Genomic DNA, 23,671 nt, shown 5'->3' with positions numbered 1-23,671 from the left:
GCCGACCTCCCTTGGAACCTCACCTTGCTCCTCTGTAATGCCAGGTCGATCCAGAATAAATCAGAAACCATCTATGATTTGATTCTGGATGAAGGCGCTGACTTGGTATGTATTACAGAGACCTGGTTGTGGGAGGCTGGGGGCCCAATGTGGTCACAGCTTCTCCCTCCAGGGTACTCTTTTGAGGAACAGGTGAGGGAATGGGGGCAGGGAGGTGGAGTGGCTGTGGTCTATAAGAATAATATCTCCCTTACCAGGATCCCTGTTAGAGTGTTGGACCATATCGAATGTGTGTACTTACATTTGGGGACCAGGGATAGACTGGGGCTTCTGTTGGTGTACCAATCACCCTGCTGCTCAACAAAGTCCCTAACTGAGCTGACGGACTTGGTCTCAGGTTTGGAGTTGGCGTCCCCTAGGCTTGTGGTGCTGGGGGATTTCAATTTGTCCTGGGCAGCTCAGGAGTTCATAGCGGCCATGACAGCTATGGGCCTATCTCAAGTGGTCTCGGGACTGACGCACATTGCAGGTCACACGCTTGATTTAGTCTTTCACTCTGATGTGAGTGGTGTTCCGTGGGTGGGGACTCCTGTAATTTCCCCATTGTCATGGACGAATCACCATCTGGTTAAGGCTGGACTCACAGTCACACCCCACCTTCGCAGGGGTGAGGGACCTATTAGGATGGTCCGCCCGAGAAGGTTATTGGATCCAATAGGATTTCAAGAAGCCTTGGAGGGATTTAGTGTTGGCTTTGCCAGCGATCCTGTTGATGCCCTAGTGGAGAATTGGAACAGCAAACTCACCGGGGCAGTAGACATGATTGCTCCTAAGCGTCCTCTGCGACCTGCTTCAAAAGTGGCCTCTTGGTATACAGAAGAACTATGGGGGCTGAAGCAGCAAGGTAGACGACTGGAGTGCAGGTGGAGAAAGACTCGGCTTGAATTCGACAGATTGCAACATAGAGCTCATTTGAAGATCTACGCTCAGGCAATAAGTGTGGCAAAGATGTGATTCTTTTCTGCCTGTATTGCATCCTCAAGTTCACATCCAGTGGAGTTGTTCAGGGTTGTGAGAGGGCTAGTATGTGCCCTTCCTCCCTTGAATCAGAACTTGGAACCATCAATTACCCTCTGTGATGTGTTTAATAAATTCTTTGTGGGGGGAAATCTCTCGTATTCGGGCCGACTTAGATTCCGTCTCCACAATTACTTCAGTGTCTGATGTGGAAGTGTCCAGTGACTCCTCTTATGTGGTTAGGTTGGATCAGTTCCAGTTTGTGACTCCTGAGGATGTGGACAAGCTGATTGGAACGATGCGGCCCACCACCTGTCCTCTTTACCCTTGCCCGACATGGCTTATACTATCTGACAGGGTGGTTGTTGTAGAAGGCCTGGTAGAGATTATAAATGTGTCTGAGGGAAGGTAGGATGCCTCCTAGTCTTAAGGAGGCAATTATTAGACCGCTTCTGAAGACGCCTACCTTGGATCCCTCAGAACTGAGCAACTGCAGGCCTGTCTCCAACCTTCTGTGGCTGGGCAAGGTGATTGAGAGCGTGGTGGCCTCCCAGCTCCAGGCAGTCTTGGATGAAACTGCTTATCTCGACCCATTTCAAACTGGCTTTCAGGCTGGCTATGGGGTGGAGACTGCCTTGGTCAGCCTGATGGATGATCTCCAACAGGGAAGGGACAGAGGAAGTGTGACTCTGTTGGTCCTTTTGGACCTCTCAGAGGCTTTTGATACTATTGACCATAGTATACTTCTGGAGTGTCTGAGGGGGTTGGGAGTGGGAGGCACTGCTCTGTGGTGGTTCCGCTCCTATCTCTCAGGCAGGTTCCAGATGGTGTCCCTTGGAGACTGTTGTTCTTCAAAATCTGAACTTTTTAATGGTGTCCCTCAGGGCTCCCTATTGTCTCCCAGAGGTTTCATCTACACGAAACCTCTGGGAGAGATCATCAGGAGACTTGGTGCAGGGTGTTATCAGTATGCTGATGACACCCAAATCTATTTCTCCATGTCAGCATCATCGGGAGAGGGCATAACCTCCCTAAATGCCTGCCTGGAGTCGGTGATGGGCTAGAGGAGGAATAACAAACTGAGACTGAATCCAGATAAGACGGAGGTACTCATTGTGTGGTGTCGAAACTCAGGAGACGATTTTGATCTGCCTGTTCTGGATGGGGTCACACTTCCCCAGAAGGAACAGGTACACAGTCTGGGGGTGCTTCTGGATCCAAGTCTTTCCCTAGTGTCCCAGGCTGAGGCAGTGACCAGAGGTGCCTTCTGTCAGCTTCGGCTGATATGCCAGCTGCGTCCGTTTCTTGAGATAGATGACTTCAAAACAGTGGTACATCTGCTGGTAACCTCCGGACTGGATTACTGTAATGTGCTCTATGTGGGGCTGCCCTTGTATGTAGTCCAGAAACTATAGTTGGTTCAGAATGTGGCAGCCAGGCTGGTCTCTGGGGCATGTAGGAGAGACCATACTACTCCTGTATTGAAGGAGTTACACTGGCTGCCGATATGTTTCCGGGCAAAATACAAGGTGTTAGTTATAACCTATAAAGCCCTAAACAGCTTGGGCCCTGGGTATTTAAGCGAATGTCTTCTTCGTTATGAACCCCACCTCCCATTGAGTTCATCAGGAGAGGTCAATCTGCATTTGCCATCGTCTCGTCTGGTGGCTAGTCAGGGACGGGCCTTCTCTGTTGCTGCCCCTAGGCTTTGGAATGCGCTCCCTAGTGAAATAAGAGCCTCCCCATCTCTGACAATTTTAAAAAAGTCTTTACAGACTAAAGATGAACCTGTTCAACCAGGCTTTAACTGATACTGTTTTGATTGTTTTTAATTTTGTTTTAGATATTGTTTTAAAAAATTTAAATTGTCATATTTTAAATTTCTTGTTTTTGTTTTTATGTAACGTTTTAATGTTTTTATTTCGTTGCAAACTGCCCAGAGACAGAAGTTTTGGGTGGTATAAAGATATGTTAAATAAATAAATAAATAAATAAATAAATAAATAAATAAATAAATAAATAGTGATTCAATTATGTAACCATCTATTGGAATACTTAGAGCAGATATTATTTCCATTTAAAAACAAAGGGCTTTGCATCCCTGCTGAGGCCCTGGAGGGGGGAAAGTACATGGGCATCCCTGCCCATCCCTGAAACACTACACACCACTGCAAAGCAGTGAGCCCAACAGGAGGGAAGGAAAGTAGTTGACTATGCATTTTGGTGTTTTTGTTTTCCAATGGAAGTTTTCTAGACAGCAATTTATAGCTGCTTCATTATGATTACAGTTGCGAGATGTTCCTCCCAGTGATTGGCCCTTCAATGCATAAAATAACAGTCTTTATCAAGTTGTGAACTGTGCCATTACAGTTCTGATAATGACAGCATGGGATATTATGGAAGTTTTGGGCCACCTGCTCATGGCCCCACCATTAACAGAGATCTGGTTGGTGGGGACTAGAGACAGGGCCTTTAAGTTTGTGGCCCCAGCTTTGGAACGCTCTTCCTGAAGAGCTTTGCCATACTCCCTCTCTCAGTGTTTTTTAAAAAAAAACCCAATAAAAACACACATTTTTAAAGAGGCTTTTTAATGTTTCATCTGCTGCTAATATCTGGTAGGTTCTTTAGTTTGTATAGCTTCCAGCTTGTTTTTAGCTTTTAAATAACTTTTAATTTGAAACTTTTTAAAAATGTAATTTTAACTGTGGTTTTAGCTTGGTCCTTTAACTTGTCTAACTTAATTTGCTTGACTTGATTAGTCTTATTTTACATTGCATCTATTTTATTAATGTTGTGAGGAGGGGCAGGGTATAAATATTTTAAATAAATAAATAGGAGCAGGATGAAAATAATAACAAAAAAGGATGAGTTGTAGGTGTGGCTGTCTGCCTGGGGGATGCCCCTGGGAGTGTCGGCTCACACAACTTTTATCACACTTCCTCAAGCAGTAAACCTTCCCGTCTGGAAAGAGAAAGACAGCAGGGCAGTGTTCAATTATGGTGTCATATGGTCATGTATGTAAGGTCTGAAATATATAGAGGGCATTTAGTATATAAATAACAAGAGTATGTCAGAAACTTATTAATACAGTTTCATCGGGTAGAAGATAACTCATTTTTATATACCTACATGTTTGCTGAAGATTTCTTCTGTACACAACTGATGGGGGGAGAGGGGCACAACAGACATAGATCAGCCTTAAAAGAGAAATTTGAGTGCTTGTTTCTTGGGCATAGTCAGTTGTTTAACTAAAATTACGTTTGAAGTCCCACTCAGTAGGAAAAATCGTTATTTACATGATGCTTCAGCGATAGGGAATAACATCACTGGTAAATAAAGCGTTTTAATTAAACATCAATGGGAGTATTGCATCGGAAAAAAGAAACTGCATCTTCACAAAACATCAAAGGAAAATTAGCTTTCAGTTGTACTGCAGTCCATTTCCAAAGATAATTTCAAATGTTTTCTGCATAGAATTTAGAAATAAAATGCCTTATGGCAGGTTATGCTGTGCTGTGAACATATTGACATGAAAAACCTCCTATTCAGTGGTTTCTTCCTTCCTCTGCCCCTTCTGCTGCCTTTTCCTCACTGCAGTCTATGTTGACAGTGGCTATTTAGTATTGCTCAAGTTTAAATCATTGGCTTTCCTAGTCTCTCAAGCTCTCCCTGCCTCCAAGGAGCTGACATTCTCACTGCCAGATACAAAAAGCCAACAGATATTAAAAGGGATCTTGTCAGCACCTTTAGCACAAACGGCTGTAATTGTTTTTGATAGTACTTATTTGTGCACAGATATATTATTAATACTTACATTGTGGTAGCATCTAAAGGTCAATATGACCAGGATACTATTGTACATGTAACAGCAGAACACGCAGGAACCTTCAAACAAATTGTTGTTTCACAACTATGTGATTACAATCAATCAACACAATATTAGTGCAAAGTGAAGCATGGCAACAACAATATCTGATTGCAAGTTGGGTGGGGAAATTGGAATGGGCTGTAACTCAGTGGTAGAGCATCTGCTTTGTGTGCAGAAGGTCGCAGGTTCAATCCCTGGCTTCTCCAGGTAGGAAAGACTCCTGCCTGAAACATTGGAGAGCCACTGACAGTCGATATAGACGATACTGAGCTAGACGGCTCAAGGGTCTGACTTAGTATAAGGCAGCTTTCATTGGGTGAGGTGAGGCAGTTGCCTCAGGTGGCAGATTATTGGGATGCCTATTGGGTGGCAAGAGGCCCCATGCCCCACCATTGGAGCAGCTCTTAAGGACTGATCTGATCCTTGCAAGCTTTGCAAGTAGTGTCTTTCCTCACACTCCTTGCAAAGCTTGCAAGAATCACAAGAAGAGTGGAGGAGACTGCTGGCAACTTTCCCTTCTCCCTGACCCCTGCACGACTTCCCAAAGCTTGCAAAGAAGATCAGTTTTGATAAGGGCTGGCCCCCAACAGTGTCATGGCAGCATCTGACACCTTATCTCAGGCATTATCTCAGGCTACCCATGCTGATTCCTCTGTTCCTGTGTAATGGCTTCACCATGAGCCTCACCACCTGTTAAGATCATCTGGAGAGGTTCGTCTTTGGTTGCCGCCAACTCGTTTGACAGCTACTCGGGAATAGGCCTTCTCTGTTGCTGCCCCTGGACTTTGGAATGCACTCCCTGTTGAAATATGAGTCTCCCCATCTCTGGCAACTTTAAAAAAGGCACTGAAGACATATGTATTCACCCAGGCTTTTAATTAGATTTATGGTTTAAAATTTTTAATGTTGGTTTTAATTTATTTTAATGTTAATGATTTAAATGTTTACATGATTTTAATTGTTTAATTTAATTTTGATTTTAATTGTTAATTGATTTTAATTGTTTTTGTTTTGATATAAAGCCTTCCTGAGCCATTTTTGGAAGGACTGGGGGGAACCACACCTCTCCTTTTCTGGAGTTGAAATTGATAGCGATACTTGAAAAGATTTATACATTGTACAGAACCACTGAAAAGTTGCACAGGCTTTCTGGGTGCAGAAGCAAAAAAGCTCTGCCTAGCTCTAAGTCTAAGCCTTTTTTTTTTTTTTTTAACCAGCAGTATTTGATAGGACCATGTATCTGGTGCTTCCAAGTTCCATGGCCAATGACAACAACTCTCATTGCAAAATATAACATCTAATTCACCTGAAATTTGCATTTGGGGCAATTTCTACCTATTCTTTTTCTAATTGATTAGAAAACCAATGATTTGAGGAGGCACGGAGAAAGCTTATCAGAAACTATATTCAAATTCATTTCGTGCTCTCTCCCACATGGAATATAAATTTAATAATGGGTAACTCTTTATAGCCTCCTCAAATATTACCGAACGAAAGCACAGCATAAATACTTAAATAAATTGACATAGTATACTTGGCATAATATATTTGGTTGACATAATATACTTGGACTTCCAAAAAGCTTTTGACAAACTTCCCCACCAAAGGCTCCGAGTAAACTTAGCAGTCATGGAATAAGGGAACAATTTCATGTGGATCGGTAACTGATTGAAGGACAGGAAACAGGGGGCAGGAATAAACTGACAGTTTTCAAAATGGAGGGAAGTAGGAAGTGGGGTCCCCCAGAGATCGGTACTGGAACCAGTGATCTTTAACTTATTCATAAATGATCTAAAAGTTGATGTAAGCAGCAAAGTGGCCAAATTTGCAGATGACACTAAACAATTTAGGGTAGTGAAATCCACAACGGATTGTAAGGAGCTCTAAAAGGATCTCTCCAAACTGGGGGAATGGGTGACAAAATGGCAAATGCAGTTCAATGTCAGCAAATGGAAAGTGATGCATATTGGGGCAAAAAAAACAAACCCAACCACATATACGCTGATGGGATCTGAGCTGTCAGTGACTGACCAGGAAAGAGATCTTGGGGTCGTGGTGGACAGCTCATTGAAAGTGTTGACTCAGGGTGCAGCAGATGTGAAAAAGGCAAATCCCATACTAGGGATCATTAGGAAGGGGATTGAAAATAAAAATGCTAATATTATAATACCCTTATACAAATCTATGGTACGGCCACATCTGGAGTACTGCATACAGCTTTGGTCTCTGTATCTTAAGAAGGATATTGTGGAACTGGAAAAGGTGCAGAAGAGGGCAACCAAGATGATCAGGGGCCTGAAGCACCTTCCTTATAAGGCTAGGCTACAGCATCTAGGGCTCTTTACCTTGGAAAAAAGGCAACTAGGGGGAGACATGATCGAAGTGTATAAGATTATGCATGGAGTGCAGAGAGTGGGCAGAGAGAAATTTTTCTCCCTTTCTCACAACACTAGAACCAGGGGTCATCAAATGAAACTAAAGGCTGGGAAATTTCGGACCGGCAAGAGGAAGTACTTTTTCACACAGTTCACAATTAATCTCTGGAATTCTTTGCTATGGGATGTGGTGATGGCCACCAACTTGGATGGCTTTAAAAAGGGCTTAGCCAAATTGATGGGGGGCAGGTCTATCAATGACTACTAGTCTGGTGGCTGTGGGCCACCTCAAGCCTCAGAGGCACAATGCCTCTCAATACCAGTTGCAGGGGAGCAACAGCAGGACAGAGGGCATGCACATACATCTTGCCTGTGGGCTCCCCAGAGGCATCTGGGAAACTACTTCTCACCACATGGGAGACCACTTCTCACCATGCCCACAGAATGGCAAGACGGAACCTACCTGGGTAACAGCATTCCAGTCTTTTTAAAGGTACATATGCCACAGTATGTATACTGCATATCATGCAGTACCCTAAATACTGTGGTAGGCATCCAGATTAACACAGCACTGGTGCTAACACTGCACAGGTGCAATTTCTGTCCTCCACCACCCCCTTCCTTCTGCTGCACACAAATATTGTCCTTCCCCTATAGCACATGCACAGTGTTAGAGCACCAGTACTAAGTTAGTATGGATGTCAGCCTATATATTGTATGTGTTTCTCTAATCCAGATTGAAATAACACCTTCAGCAAGATAATATATCATTGCTCTGCATTTGCATGTGTTTCCCACCATATTGATTTGAGATTGTGTTTCTTAATGACCAACACATGTTGGATTCCAGTTTGTGTTGGATTCCAGTTTGTCAGCTGCAAGTATCTTATCCTTTACATTCAGCTAGGGATCAGATCCCATTTGTTTGTGTAATTAGAATGTTTCACCAACAAACAAACAAGCAAACAAATATTTATATAGTGCTTTTTGACAAAAGTTCCCAAAGCGGTTTACATAGAGGGGAAAAAAATTAATAAGACGGATCCCTTTCCCCAAAGAACTCACAGTCTAAAAACAAACATAAAGTAGACACCAGCAGCGGCCCCAGGAGGATGCTGTGCTCGGGTTGGATATGGCCAATTGCTCTCCCTTTGCTAAATATAAGAAAATCATCACTTTAAAAGGTGCCTCTTTGCTCAGTTAGCAGCTAACAATCATTCAAGGATTATCCATGAAATCAAGATGCTATTCTGCTGTTCCAAGCACCGCCTGGCCTTCTTCAGGCTGCTCTGCTTGAAGAATTGGGAAGAAATGTGGAGTTGCATTTGCTTGAGGAATTTGGAAATATTGATTTGCTTTCCTTTTCTGGTGCATTATAATCTGATGTTAGGTTGATCTGTAGAAAGAGGTGTGTGTGGGTGTGTGTGGTGTGTTGGTGTGCTGCAATGGATTGGACTATGCACTACCCCAGACATTCAAATAGCAGGCTTTGCATGGAAGGCATCTCCAAGGCCAAGGAGAACAGAAGAAGCTGGGAGGTTCCAGTAAAAGCCTGGGAAAGGAGCAAACGAGTTCAGGGGCTCAAGGGAGTTAAGAACCACCACTGTAGATAACTGGAAAGAATAGTGGTCCACTCCCTCCCTGTCCCCTAGTTCAAGAGAGGGAGAGGGAGAGGGAGAAGGAGAGGGAGAGAAGCACACAACTGCCACCCTCCAATAGCTAATAGCCCCGCCTCCCCTCCCAAATGCCTCCTCAATTTGTTGAGTGACGTTCTTCAATCCTGTCTTGTGATAGTGGAAATTAAACTTTTAGTAGCGGGGGGGGGGGGCAATGTGTTATAAAACCTAGACAGCAACTTTTAAGAACTATATATTGAACATAGTTTCACATTTCATTATTTCTACATGCATCTCATGGTTTTAGGGAGCCATGTCATATTTTGGACATTCAGGAGTAATAATAATATCCAGTTACTTTATCATTCCAACCAGATGGCCCAGATGGGGGAACCTGAATTTATCCTAACATGCAACCACTAGACAAGAGCAGCAAATTAAACACATTTTGTGGTCATTCTCCATCTCATTTTATATTTCCAGAGTTGCTATCAATCTAAACAAGCCCTCCTTCTTGGTCCTATAAAATACATAGCTATTTTAGAAATATGTAAAGAGTGGCAAAGAAATGAATGAGGAAATTATTTCTGTATGAGGAAATACAGGAATTATTTCCTGTATGAGGAAATTAGAAATGGTGTTAAATTCAACAATATTCTTCCATAGTCAATGACTAGGAAGCAGGGCTCTAAAAAGGTCAAAGAACAATACATCAAGCACATTCTTTTTAGTTAGTGCATCCTGAGGATGTGGACAAGATCCTGGGCAGTATGCAGGCAACATCGTGCGCTCTTGACCCTTGCCCTTCATGGCTGATAAAATCTGCCAGGGAGGGTACAGGCAGATGGTTGTTGGCAGCTATAATCAATCCTTCATCAAGGGAGAGCAAGATACCACCATGCCTCAAGGAAGTGCTGGTGGAACCATTATTTAAAAAGCTCTTCCTTGATCCTTCCTGGACAGATTATATGGATTATCTAGACCCTATTCAATCTGGCTTCTGTTCTAGATATGGGACTGAAATTACCTTGGTTGCTCTAGTGGATGACCTACACTAGAGCTTGACAGGAATGTGTCCCTGTTGGTTTTGCTGGACTCTCAGCGGCATTCAGTACCATCAACCATGGTATCCTTCTGGACCACCTCTCAAGTATAGGTATTGGAGGTACTGCTTTGGAGTGATTTCAGTCTTTTGCGGGGGGCGGTGGTCCAAAAGGTGGTGCTGAGGAACTACTGCTTGGCGTCTTGGCCATTGGCCTGTGGGGTCCCACAGAGTTCGGTTTTGTCCCCCTTGCTGTTTAACATCTACATGAAACTGCTGGGAGAGATTACCTGGGGACTTGGACTGAGTTGCCAGCAATATGCAGATGACTCTCAGCTCTGTCTCTCGTTATCACCTGATCCTAGGGAGGCAGTGGATGTCCTGAATTGAGGGCTGGAGGCAGTGATGGGCTAGATGTGGGCTAATACACTGAGATTGAATCTGGGCAAGACAGAGGTGCTGTTAGTCAGTAGGAGATGCAACCGGTTCTGGATGGGGTTGCACTCCCCTTGAAAGAGCAGATGTGCAGCTTGAGGGTATTGTTGGACCCGGCTCTGCTTTTGGAATCTCAGGTGGAAACAGTGGCCAGGGGTGCCTTTGCACAGCTTCGGCTAGTGTGCCAGCTGTGTCCCTTTCTTGAGAAGGCAGTTCTGGTCACTGTTACCCACACTTTAGTGAAGTCTCAGCTGGATTACTGTAAAGCATTCTGTGTGGGACTGTCCTTGAAGAATATTCAGAAACTGCAGGTAGTGCAAAAAGCGGCAGCTAGGATTTTATCTGGAGCTGCCTGCTGAGATCATATCACACACCCATTTTGAAATGGGATGTCAGCCCATAAATAACAACAATAATAAAATTGTTCCTTTGAGGTAGATGGTTTTGTGGAAAATAAGAGGTAGGATAGCTGTATCTCTACACTGAAATTGTCTTCCTGAGATATGGAAGGGCAGGGAACTGGTAAGGGGTAAGGGGTAAACTACATCAGTGGAACACCATGGATATAAGCTTGATTCAGACATTATGTTGTATGACTACATGTGTTTGTGTGAATCACTCACTGTACCTGACTTCATTTTAAAATTGAACCTGGATGCAGGTCCTTCACTGCCCATATAAATCTGCCAGAGCCCTTCACTCATCGTCTTGAACCCTGATCACAGCCCTGCCATTGACTGAGATTTGGTTGGCGGGGACAAGAGACAGGGCCTTTTTGGTTGTGGCCCCTCAGTTCTGCAATGCCCTCCCAGAAGACCTTCACCATGCTCCCTTCCTTTGGTTTTTTAAAAAAGATCTTAAAGCCTACTTGTTCAGAGAGGTTTAAAATGTGTTTTATTACAGCCCAGCGGGTTTTTAATTTTAATTGGGTTTGTTTTAATTATTTCATTTTATGTTGTATTTTGTTTTATTGTGTTAAATTTTATATTACTTGTATTGTTTTATTGTTGTGAGCCACCCCAAGCAGTATTGTACTGAAGGGTCAGGATATACACATTTTAAATTCATAATAATAACTTTAAAAGGTGCCCAGTTAGCAGGGGTTCCTATAATCAATTTCCTTTATGATTTGAATGTCTTTACACATTGTTCTCTTTTGCCAACAGGATTTTGCAATATGATAGGTGACACTGCAAGTAACCATAACAGACCATGAAGCTGGGATCTGGAGGATTATGAAAATTGGTAAAATGCACTCAGGTTCCAATGTCTGTTGCAGAGAAACACTCAGTGGTGAATTTGACAGGGAAATAGGGGTATAGTCTGTATTTCAAGAGCTAGAGCTTACGCTACAGAGTTAATATGGAACTAGTATTAACAAACATTTGGTTTGGTAGAGGTACTGAATTTCCATGCAAAAAGCTGTGTATTTCACATTCAAGATTTGAAAAAAAGTTTTGTTATCTAGATACCTAACTTTTATCATATCTGCTAATTCATAACTATTAAATAAATTGTAGTTCAGCTATTGTGAAAATATTTTTTGGAGCGGTTAATTGTTTAATTCCCGGAAATGAAATTTTGTACAGTTTGCAAACTCAGAATGTGAGAGTTTGAATGAAACATTTTCTCTGGAAAGTTATTTTAGTACTAAGTAGCATAATGGTGTACCTGCTTAATTATTCTAAAAGTAACTGACATCTATGTCTCTCCCTATTCTTTTCTTTTTCTTTTTTGCCAGAAATTCAACTCTTGTCACCAACATTTGAATATTGGCACAAAACCTCACCAAGAGAAGGAATTCTCATTAAAAGCGGCAGACTCACAAAGAGGTTACAGTGCAAATTAGAACTGTGTAATTTGTAAATTAAAACTTCTACGTAGAACTTCCAAGCACAAATAGAAATTTCCACATGTGAAATGAAAAGTAAATTTGATAGTTTGGTTGAGGTCCCGCCCTCCGCCCCCGCCCCCCAGCATTTTTAAGCTGGTGCTTTGAATTAGTCAATTCCAAATTCAGTATTCTTGAATTTATGGTCTGAATGCTCTCACAAATCAACCCAAATTAGCTATCTCCTTGCTAAAGCATTAGCACAACTTTCTTTTGTTGCTGTTGTTGTTTTGCTAAAGACTACACAGCATGGGCATAGCATCTATTGGACAAACAGGGACAAATGTCTCTGGGCCCAGAGGGTCAGGAGCCCTCCATGGGGGCCCCAAGCAGACTGCTCCACCACCCCTGCCCAGCCCTGCCCCACCACTGCTTCTTATCTTGGCCTCCGGGGGATGGGGGTGAGCCGAGTGGGGTAGGCCACCGCCCCCATGGCAGCAGGGGGTGTGCACTGTGGCTGTTGGGCCTCTTCGGCCGGCCTACATGCCTCTCTGGCTGAACTGTGTGCCCACGCAGTATGACTATGGACATAGTCTGTGTCACATGCCCGTGATGTCCCCACCACTGCCATGGGGGCCAAGATAAGAAGTGGTGGTGGGGCAGGGACAGCAGCGGCTGGGGCAGCCAACAGGAGCAGGGGCGTAGCAAGGTTGGAGTGGGCCCGGAGACAAGATTTTAAAATGCCCCCCCCCACGGAAGCTCAGCTGATGAAGTAAAGAAATTATACACACACACACACACACACACACCCCTATGTGCCACAATAGATCATCATGAAAGGTTTTGTGAATTGTGGACGATGCAAGTCATTTAATGGTACTAGAGAAGGACATGTTGTTCTGGTAGTTCCAGGTCTTAACAACAACATCAACTTTGGAGGATGAATACAACTGAAGGAAGCCCAGGCGGGTGCGCAACTGGGGAAGTCAGTCATGTGACTTGCCTCTGGGCCCCATCCCAATGCAGTGGGCCCCCAGACAACTGTCTCCTCTTGCCCTATTATAGTTACGCCCTTGAACAGGAGGTAGGAGCAGCGGCAGGGAGATGTTGGTTGCCCCACCCTTTGCATCCGATGTCAGATGTAGGGGGCAGGGCTTGGGGCACTGAAGCACGCGCTTGCTTTGCATGTGTGATAGGGGGGCCCCCAACAAGATTTTGTCCCCTTGACCCTGAGGTGCTCGCTACGCCCCTGCCCCACAGTGAATCAGTTGTTGCCCTGATCTGAACCTATGAAGCTGCCTTGGACTGTGTTAGATCTTGAACACTAACCTACAGCTCCTCCCTCTGCAGGGAAAGAGGACTGGGACTGAAAGAAATGAAAAGTGTGGGTACATTGCAGCAGGGGCATAACTATAATAGGGTGAGGGGAGACAGTTGTCTGGGGGCCCACTGCCTTGGGTGGGCCCCAGAGGCAAGTCACATGACTGACTCCCCCAGCCACACACCTGCCCGGGCTTCCTTCAGTTGTATTCATCCTCTGAAACCGATGTGAGTGTTAAGACCTGGAGCTCCCAGAACAGCATGTCTCTCTCTAGTACCATTAAATGACTTGCATCCTCCACAATCTACAAAACCTTTCTAACAATAATTTACTTCATCAGCTGAGCTTCAGTGAGGGGGATGCATTTTAAAATCTTGTCTCTGGGCCCACTCCAACCTTGCTATGCCCTTGCATTGCAGGCTAAGCTGTAAGTGAGCACAGGTGAGACTGCAGAACATGTTTCCTTACTTACACGGAAGTTAAGGGGAGCAGTAGCACGCTGACAGTATTTCCATGCTTTTTATTGCATGACTGTGCATCCCAAGGCTTGTCTTAAACTGAAGGTTTTTTGATCCAAGAACAGAAATTTAGTGTAATTCAGGTGGTAAAGGAGAAAAAACTTGATCCATTACCAAGTCCTATTCCTCCTTAGTCGATGTTAACGAAAACAAATCTACGGGTTTTTTTTTAATAAAACAAAGCAATAACCAACGTCTATTTATTTAAAGATCTTTGCCGTCTAATGAAGCTTCGCAGGGACCCATCTAGCGCCACCAAATATTTGCACAACACGCTCTGTGGATTATAAAGGAAAGTGTTGCTATTAACAGCCGAGCGGGGAGGTGACGAGTGTCAGCATCATGTTCATTGAACCCTAGATGGACACGCCGCCAGAAAACCCAGCTGGCTAAATGAGCTCTTTCCACATTGCCTTCCTAGTATTTATCCCTTGTTGCGCACAGCAGCTGCCACAGCAGCACGGGGCCATCTGCACTGACTGCAAGCGGTGGTTCCTTGGTTTCTTTCTGGACGAAGCCAGAACAGAAGCGTGCAAAAGTGCCTGCGGTTCCGCGAAAGGGACCTCTTCTGAGCATCTGAGAGTGCCTCACCAGCGGGCGGGCGCCCCAGCTATCTGCAGGCGGCAGCACTTAATCTGAGACGTTGCTGGGGGGGGGGGGTGGACCAGAGGGGTGACTGAAAGGAGGGCGCAGACCAGTGGGGAGAAGAGCCAGGAAACGTTTGGCGTGGCTGGGTGGGCGCCCGGAGCAAACAGTGTCCTAAAGGAGAGACGTGGGGAGCGATAAGGATCTGGCGTGACGTCAAGGAGGAGGCTGGTAAGTGGAGCTGCCCAGAGGCGCTGGAAGCTCTTGAGTTCCGCTGAAGCTCAGGCAGCAGCAGCGGAGGCGGACGCCGTGCAGGATAGCTTGGAGTAGCAGCAGCAGCAGCACCACCATCACAGAGGCTGGGCAGTCTCGCCCACCACTAGGGTAAGTCAGTGCAGCCTCTGGCACGTGGCGAGGGGAAGAACAGGGTGGGCGGCATGAAGCTGAGGCCACGATAGCGATGAGGGGGCCAGCTAAGGTAATACTGAGAGGGACTGGGCGGAGGAGGCTGGCTAGAGCAAGAAGTCAGGGAGGAGCAGCAGCAGTTCAACTTCATCGAATTCTTAATCTCAGTAAAAGGTGGCACCCAAAATGTAACCAATTTCAGTTCTCTTAACTTCTTTACCAAACAATAGTCTAGTCCCAGGAATTCTCAGCTTGGGTCCCCGGATGCTATCGGACCTCAACTCCTACAATCCCCAGCAGCCTTGGGTTGGGGACCATGTGGGAGCCAAAGGCCAATGCCACCTGGGGACCCAAGGTGGAGAACCACTGTCAGGGTTATTCCAATTGTTTTAGTGCCTCTATTCTTATTAATTAAAACCGATGTAAATTTAATTTAAAAACCATTGCAGAATCGGACTAGATGGGATCATAATACATAGGGGGATAACAATACATAACCTTTTAAGAAAATGAGCAAAGAAATACCAGTTCTTGATACATCTGTGGTCTTGTCTGCCTTCATGAAGGCAAATTGCAACTTTAGACATAGCGGTAGTAGTAGTAATTTTTATTTTGGTCACTGAGGAAAGAGCAATCAAACTGGACTGGAAGAATGAATCCCCAGCCATCCTGGTTGCTAGGGCTCCAAAAATATATCCAAGTTCACTGGTATATATTTTTCTAACCTCTGAAGTAAGGGGTGAGAGAATATGAGCGTATGCATTTGAGGGATTAGTGAGGTAAGAGTACACAAGAAGAGAAAGTGCTGTGGTGTGGATGGGTTTGGTTGGAACTGGTTTCACTGCCAAGCTCAGACCTGGAATATGTGAAATAATGGGAGACTGCCTTTGAATAGGAGCAACCAAGAGCTTCTAGGTCAGAGAGAGTGCTTCCTAGGCAGGCTTGATTCCTGGCACCTCTGTTTTAACAACGGGAGAGAATGACAGTGGTAGGAAACTGGGAACACAAAGTCAGGCATCACAGGTGAAGAACAGCTTAAAGATGGTCAATGCAAAAATCCGTATGCATGCCTGATTTTTCTCTCAAGAAGTGTTGAGAAGTGACAAATATCCGTTGTTACAAATGGGATGTCCAGTCACCTCCTCTTTCTCCACCATATGCTTGATAAGGCTCAACACAAGGATTTTTTTGGGAGGTGGTAACAGGGCACTCATTTAATGCATCTCTGTCATGGGGTGACTTAGGAAAAATCATCTTATTAATTAGTACTGAGTAAATGTTGAGCAGGGAAACTCTGTGATGGGACTTAACTATATGTGAAAGTTTATGGCCATAAGGATCCAATTTGTGCTAATATCAAACCTTCTGTCTTCTGTGTTGTGGAGACTGCTTCTACCTGTTGAATATGAGAGGGCTGTTAAAGTCCTTTCTCTTTACTAGCAGGTGGAACTTGGAGGAAAAACTCAGGGCATCAGATACTGTCCACACCAATGTTCTCCTAGCTTATCTGGGGTGCCTTTTCTTTGCAGCTCCAGTTGCAGCATTGGAGTTAGGAATCCTGGTGGGTGTTTGTTTCTAGGGTCCTAAGGGACTCCGAGGAGGCAAATGTTAGTAACCTGCATTGCTTAAATTTATTAGAGTTGGCTGTTAGTTGTTTATGCAAACTTGCTGAAACAGTAAGCAATGAGAAATTAAAACTAGCTGATTTATCAGGTGGATGAAGCAAACCATAACTGAGGAACTTCCTCAGTCCCTGTAGAATGTAAACTTTTGGCTTGTGATCTAAATTTAAGCAGTATTCCATTTTGAGAAAGTGGAAAAGATACATGTTCTTTAACTATGAGCATCAGTGCTTGGATAACGTTCTAAGTGAAACATTGTGTGCTTGATGGGCTTTGCTTAGAGTAGTATGTACAGAGGGATTAATTAACACAGAAGTGGAAAGACAAATGAAACTAGCAGGAGACACCTGACATTTTCAGCAGTTCAGCCAGCACTCATGTGTATCTGTCCCTCCTCTCTTTTAATATGCATGGATAAGTGGTGGATTCTTTTCCTACCTAACTCTTTTTTATTTTTTCTTTAAATCCTGCTTAATTGGACTTTATTCTATTTGTTTCTTGTGTTCATTTTTTTTATGAGAATGGCAAATGATTGCTTTCTTAATAAACGAAAATGTTCACATTGGAAATTAAAAATGGCTGAAATAATACTTCGTAATTTAATTTCTGATCACAGAAAAATAATGGCTTAGACAGTTATTATGGTGCTGAATGTAGAAGCAGCCACTGACCCCTCCCTATTATGCCTGAGAACAGAAGAGAAGCAGACTCATCTTACCTTTGTGGCAGCAGTCTGGGAATCTCATACACCCTTAAGAAGACTGCAACGAAAACAAAAGGAAACTATGATTTGCAACTACAATATTACAATTCTGGATTTGTATTACAATATCCTTTTTAATGTTTTCAGCATAAATTGTTTATCTAAGCGAGTCTAAACCATGGCTTGGAATGAATTTGGTGTCCTCTCCTGGCTCAGAGAGAGTCGGCAGTCTCGGAAACTAATTTTGTTGATTGTCTTCATTGCATTGCTCTTGGACAATATGCTGCTTACTGTAGTAGGTATGTAGAGCCTTCCTTTTTTAATCATAAAAACTACATATTTGTTTTAACAAAAATATAAGCACATGGACTAAAATGGGTGGTGGTGCTCTAAAAGTGCAACTTCAATTTCCTTATTAATAAAGCTAGTCACTTCATACAGTATTTCTACAAATATTTGGGGCTTTAATCCCCCCCCCGGTATTATACAGTTATAGAAGTTCTGCTTTTATTTATAATTGCATAAACTCTTGGGTGATTCTTCATGTAAAAAGTTATTAATAAGCCTGAAACATAGCAACACTTGTATCATTTTTCTCCCAGTAGTTTCCTTTTGCTTGTGGTCTTGCAAACCAAAATGACGGGATGATAAAACTTGAAATGTGTGTTTCCTCGTGATAGATCTGCTTTTCCACCATTGTTTTAATGAGATTATTTAGGCTTGCAATGCCACAGTATTTAGTCATTATAGATTTTTTTTAAAAGCCACAAATATAATTTGTTGGCACAACTTGTTGTTCTTCTTTGGCATTAAACAAACCCCACACACCCACTTGAAATCAATGTTGACATTGACTGCAGCAATTATTATTATCAAGAATATTTATATATAACTTTTCAGCAAAAAAGTTCTCACTTAATGTACACTCGGCACCAAAATACAAGACATGCACTCTTCCATGGTGAACTCCTCTTGCTCCTGTATTTGCATATTTGCTTAAAGGGGAAAGGTTGGAACTATCTTGAAGTAACACATGAGCTCTGTTTCAACTCAACCATGGTGAGGTAACTATGTATTACCAAGATATTACGTACTGTAGCACGGTGGTAAAAGAGAGGACACACTCACAATTTAGTAAAGCTATTAATATAAAAGACCTGGAATTGTTAACACACAGCAATAACTTCACATTGATCCCTGTACTTCAGTGAAGGTTTAATAAAGTGTTTGCAGATATACAAATCAGAACTGGAATGGGCAAAAAAGATTTTGTCTTTAAAGCAATTTTAAAATGTTAAGTCATACTTAAAAGAAAATAGGTTACATCAAGTATCTCTTAAAAATAAAGTAAAGGTAAAGTTGTGCCCCCATGTCGGTGTCGACTCCTGACGACCACAGAGCCCTGTGGTTTTCTTTGGTAGAATACAGGAGGGGTTTACCATTGCCTCCTCCCGCATAGTGTGAGATGATGCCTTTCAGCACCTTCCTAAATTGCTGCTGCCCGATATTGGTGTTTCCCATATTCTTGGATACAGCCAGTGGGGATTCGAACCAGGAACCTCTTGCTCCCTAGGTGAGTCATTTCCCTGCTATGCCATTAGGTGGCTATCTCTTAAAAACAGCCTGGTTTAAAATGAAATCTGAATTTAATACAAACTTGTTGCTACACACTGAGAGTTTTATCCTTGTTTGTTCTAAAAAAAATTTGCAGTTTAAACGTTCCACAGCTCCCTGTTCAAATGTAACCGGGCATGTGCTTGGTTCAAATCAAAAGCGTAAGCTTTTGATCTCCTCCTCCCTTGGGAAAGGGGAGGGGGGATATGTATGGCTGAAGCTATGTCAGGGTTATTTACAGTAATCTAAACAATTGCGTTCGATAGTCTGAACCAGGCTGTGTTTCCCTGTTTAAAAAAAGTCTGAACCAGGCTGTGTTTCCCTGTTTACAGCCTGTGTTTCCCTGTTTAAAAAAAGCATGTCAGGTAAAAATATCTGACTTTGGAGGTCAAACTTATAAATATGATACAATATGTCACATATTTTACTTACTATGGACGCTTAATTGTAAGTTAAAGTACATGGTCATTTACTTTCAACTCTGTGGAGGAACACTTTTCTGCTCAGTACCAGCTCTTGCTTGCTTTCCTTGGAAGCATACGGAAAGAGCCAAACAATAACTTCACTATTTCTTCCCTGTTTCAGTAGACATAAATTCTGGAATACATTTTGGATTATGTTCCATATTGTACAAACTATTGACAAGAAGCCTTGGAGTGTGTTCCACAATAGTATAAACATTATATTTAATTGCAAACCTATATGTGTTAATTGTTACAGCAAAGTTCACACTATTTTTAAAAATTTGTATATCCTTACAGCAAATATCAAACTTATTTATTAAAAATACACTAAAAGCAGATTTTAATTTCACCACATACTAAAGAAGATCTAATCTTTAGTATGGTATACAGGTCATTCTTGTTACCCATGGTCCCAGCACCCTTGTTTTTGCATATCCATGGTCAGACAATGTAAATTCAACTTTATATGTGGTTTGAAAAATACTAATAATTCACCTATCTGTGTTTCCTAGCTGGGTGGAGGTCATTTCCTTCACCATTTTGCTGAATGGAGCCATTTTGTGGCTCTTCCTTAAAACTCCCCTACCTGTGACTTTTCGTGGAAAACCTGCAGATTTGGGGGCTGGGGGTGTGGCATTGCTGGAGACCTGGAGCTGTCTTGTTTCTCTCTTTTTAAGCCCTTTTTTCACTTCCAGGAACCTAACTGCCCACTTCCCATTGCCTCAAATTCTCATTATCCACAGTTGTAGGTGAGAACGGAGCCCCTGTGGATAATGAGGGCCACCTGTATAGAATAAATAGCCAGGTTGAACTATTAACACCATTCCATTCATTCATTCATTCATTCGATTTCTATACTGCACTTCCAAAAATGGCTCAGGGCAGTTTACATATGTGCTTAACACAATAAACTAGATTCATGAGCAACTACAACTGACTTCCAGCACTCTGCTGGATTGTTACATTGTGTCTCTGAGGTGAGAGAGACTGTCAGTTTTACCTGTTTATGGAACAAGAGTGACTTCCAAATGATTTTAGCTTTGAATGCTAAACAATGCACCCGGCACTCTCCTGTGTGCACTACTCCCACTTTCCCAGCTATTCCTCTTATCAGTCATCTTGCATCTCTTTCTGTATAGTTCTCCTAACTTGAAAATCCCATGTAGCCTGTTGAATAATACTCATTTGTGACCTCACTGTCTTTCGGATTGCTCTGACAGAAGCTGTACCCTGTATATGTGAACGAGACTCTAAAGAATTAGTATTCCTGTAAGTTTGATGTTATATTCATGTCAAAATAACATTTTATCTCTGTGTCTTTACATATCACTGATTATTCAGTAATGAACATGTTGAAAGCCTTTCACTTATCTCAGCATACAGGTTTCCTGAATAAATATTATTTTTACCACCATAAATAGATTCATACATTTGCAAGACAGGATGGACGCTGCTGTTGCTTTTGTCACTAATATTCCTTGATAAATATGCTGTCTCACCTGCTTCTATTTCAGAAGCTCTCATTTCCTTAATTAGGTATTAATACAGTTAGGATACAATTAAGAATTTAAAACCACATGCAGAATTTTACTCTTAACCTTTAGCTCTTACTCTTATTCTTCCTGCTCAACTGACTCTTAAATAAGATGGCTTGAACATCTGTCTCTGATCTGAAATGGTTATAATGAAATGAATCAAACTCTTTTAGAAGCACTGGTAACCTATTTTGCATACAATACAATATTCTTAGCATATCTCCTTTAGCTGATTTTTTTTTTTTTTTGCATTTCAGCATGTTTTACTATTTGTAAACTGAAACTGCAGCCATTTCCCTAAAATTCTATATGTATTGCATCAGTTATTTTTCCTGTTGGACATTGTGTTGAACACTTTATAGAATGCATAAAGAATTCTGGAAAAAAACTTCTAAAAACAAATATACTGTTCTTATTAATAAATGTTTACCACAACCTGAAGTATTTTAACACAGTAATACACAGTTCATATGCAGTGCTGTAGATATCAAGAATTAAATTAGAAAACAATATTACTATACTTCTCAATAAAAGTTTCGTATTCATTTTTTATTGTCCAATCTTGCTATATCAGTACTTTTTTTGCCCCAAGGATTTGGAATGAAATATACAAGACAAGGTGATGTTTCTGTGGACCACTTTATGGCAAGAAGAATGCAAGTTGCTATTTTAACTGTCAGCCTTAAATGACTGGAAGCATTTTAATTGTCATTCAAATAAAAGTACTATTGTGATCTTGTGGTATACAGGTTAAAACCATATGTGTGTGAGAAACAAGTTAGTTCAGGCATGGCTTCTGCTCACAGTTTTCTAGCTATTATATGTGCAGTCTAGACCCCTTTCATTTAGAGATGCATGATACTTCTAGGGATCAGAGCACTATCATGTGTTTCCTCTGCTTGTCCACAGTATGTATGTGTATGGCAGAATGAGGCTTTCTGCTTATCCTCTATTATGTTCAGACTTAATGTTTAGAAACTAAGATGCAGGGGCTCAGTTATGTTGTATGGGGACCCTGTTTACTTCATGGTGAAGGAACATATAAATATATTTTTCATGTATTCAAAGTCTAAGCTCTTACACTGAAAACAGATGCCCTGAGGCATGGCATAATCAGGCCCTGCACACATAGTAGACAGAATGGGGAAGGGGATGAGGTCCCACCTTTTGGGGACTGGTCGGGATAGAGTTTTCCTTTTCCAGTACCTATGTTCTCCCACAGAGTGAAATGGGTTAAGAGAAAGACTGGGCTGTTTGCATTTTGTCTGCTTCCAAAACTTTCTGTGTACTAATTGTAAGCAATTCATATGATAGAGCTGTGAATTAGCTACTCTTCCATGCTTTCTAACTCGGAGTTCCATGTAATCCAAAAACCTGCATAATCTTTATTAATGTATTTGATCCTGTAAATCAATGGCCTTGTGTTTATTTTGATGATGGCATTTGCAAACACTCCTATATGCTATTTACATCTTTGTTCTGTTTGCTTTTTCAGTGCCCATCATTCCCAGTTACTTATACAGTATTAAACACCCGGAAAATGCAACAGAAACCCCAACCATTAGGCCAGAGGCACCTCCGTTAAGCTCGGACAGTTTTCAAAATATCTACTCCTATTATGACAACTCCGTAATGGTTACTGGAAATCATTCTGAAGGGACAACGCCAGGAGATTTTTATCATGTTCAGACAGAGCAAATGGTGGTAAATATGACTAAGGCATCATCTGACTGCCCCAAGAAAGACAAAGACCTGCTAAATGAAAATGTTCAAGTTGGTTTGTTGTTTGCTTCCAAAGCAACGGTGCAGCTCCTCACTAACCCTTTTATAGGACCAATGACAAATAGGTATGCTATTTTTCTTGCATACTAAGGTAGCATTTAATACTGATCTCTTGTTCCATATATCTTAATTTCAAACATATATTTGTTTTATTCCTTTAAATGCTCCCATTGTATTTTTGTTTCCATTGCATTTATAGCCAGTTTTCCCTTACATAGCTATTTGAATAGTACAGTAAATGTACTGTATACCTGCAGTATTAAAGCAGTGACTACTAAAGCAGTAATAAATCTGTTACCGTGAAGTGTTGTTGGTTACTTTAATATTGATTTCATTCCTTCTCTACTCATTGAATTGCACCAATTACTCCATGAATTGGAGTCTTTGTGTAAAGAGTGAATCTCTCTTGAAACAGTGGCTGACTTCCTGACTAATGCTGTGCATGTGCACCTAATAACAGCTAGCCTAGGCACTTGGAAGTGCAGGTGCATTTGCAAAAGAGCGTATGATTTTCAGTGCCCTCCCTCTGCTCCTGAAAGTGCTGTTTGACCTATAAGAAAACACTCCTCATGTTTGGGCTGCCTGGGGACATGGTTCTGTGGGTCAGTGTTTCTGGAGCACTTTGGAGGTTTCTGTCTCATGATCTTCTTGTAAATTGGAACCTCAGGGTCATAGCCTTATACCTGAAGATTAATTTAAAAATTGTTGGTTGTGTCGGTGTTGGAGTGAGAGGCATGTCCAGTGATGCCTGTTTAATCTTTCAAGACTCTGTTTTAGCAGATATTGTCATCTTCAGAGAAGGGGATGGGATCTGCATCACAGGTCATTCAGTGACCAAAACAGATGCTCTGCAAGCACTGTGTCCATCTTACAAAAAGATATCTTTATACTCAGTTTGATGTTGTGCAGCTGATTCAAATGATAAGATAAATTGAAAC

At 42.2% G+C, this 23,671-nt stretch overlaps 1 protein-coding gene and 1 long non-coding RNA gene across 5 annotated transcripts in view; one reads left to right on the top strand and one right to left on the bottom strand.

Annotated features, from left to right (window-relative positions):
- Positions 1 to 20,082, bottom strand: part of LOC128350787 (uncharacterized) — an 82,726-nt gene extending 62,644 nt beyond the window's left edge. Inside the window, exons 1-2 of the long non-coding RNA XR_008319455.1 lie at positions 20,003 to 20,082; positions 17,354 to 17,396 (exon numbers count right to left, since the gene is read on the bottom strand). This is a non-coding gene — a long non-coding RNA (uncharacterized LOC128350787). The remainder of the gene's footprint in view (positions 1 to 17,353; positions 17,397 to 20,002) is intronic.
- The window catches only part of SLC18A2 (solute carrier family 18 member A2), a 68,825-nt gene continuing 59,644 nt past the window's right edge, over positions 14,491 to 23,671 (top strand). Inside the window, exons 1-3 of one of the 4 annotated variants that reach the window (XM_053309481.1) lie at positions 14,491 to 14,839; positions 17,486 to 17,637; positions 22,447 to 22,798. In XM_053309481.1, the coding sequence (XP_053165456.1) occupies positions 17,517 to 17,637; positions 22,447 to 22,798 (473 nt within the window). In that variant the 5' untranslated portion in view covers positions 14,491 to 14,839; positions 17,486 to 17,516. Of the gene's footprint in view, positions 14,993 to 15,806; positions 15,929 to 17,485; positions 17,638 to 20,996; positions 21,133 to 22,446; positions 22,799 to 23,671 lie in introns of those variants that run through there. The other 3 variants (XM_053309480.1, XM_053309482.1, XM_053309483.1) reach the window with 3 other exon arrangements.

The sequence above is a fragment of the Hemicordylus capensis genome, chromosome 3, assembly GCF_027244095.1.
Source record: "Hemicordylus capensis ecotype Gifberg chromosome 3, rHemCap1.1.pri, whole genome shotgun sequence".
Classification (NCBI taxonomy): Eukaryota; Metazoa; Chordata; class Lepidosauria; order Squamata; family Cordylidae; genus Hemicordylus; species Hemicordylus capensis.
Note: the sequence above shows the minus strand (reverse complement) of the source record. Positions and strands in the feature narration are given on the sequence as shown.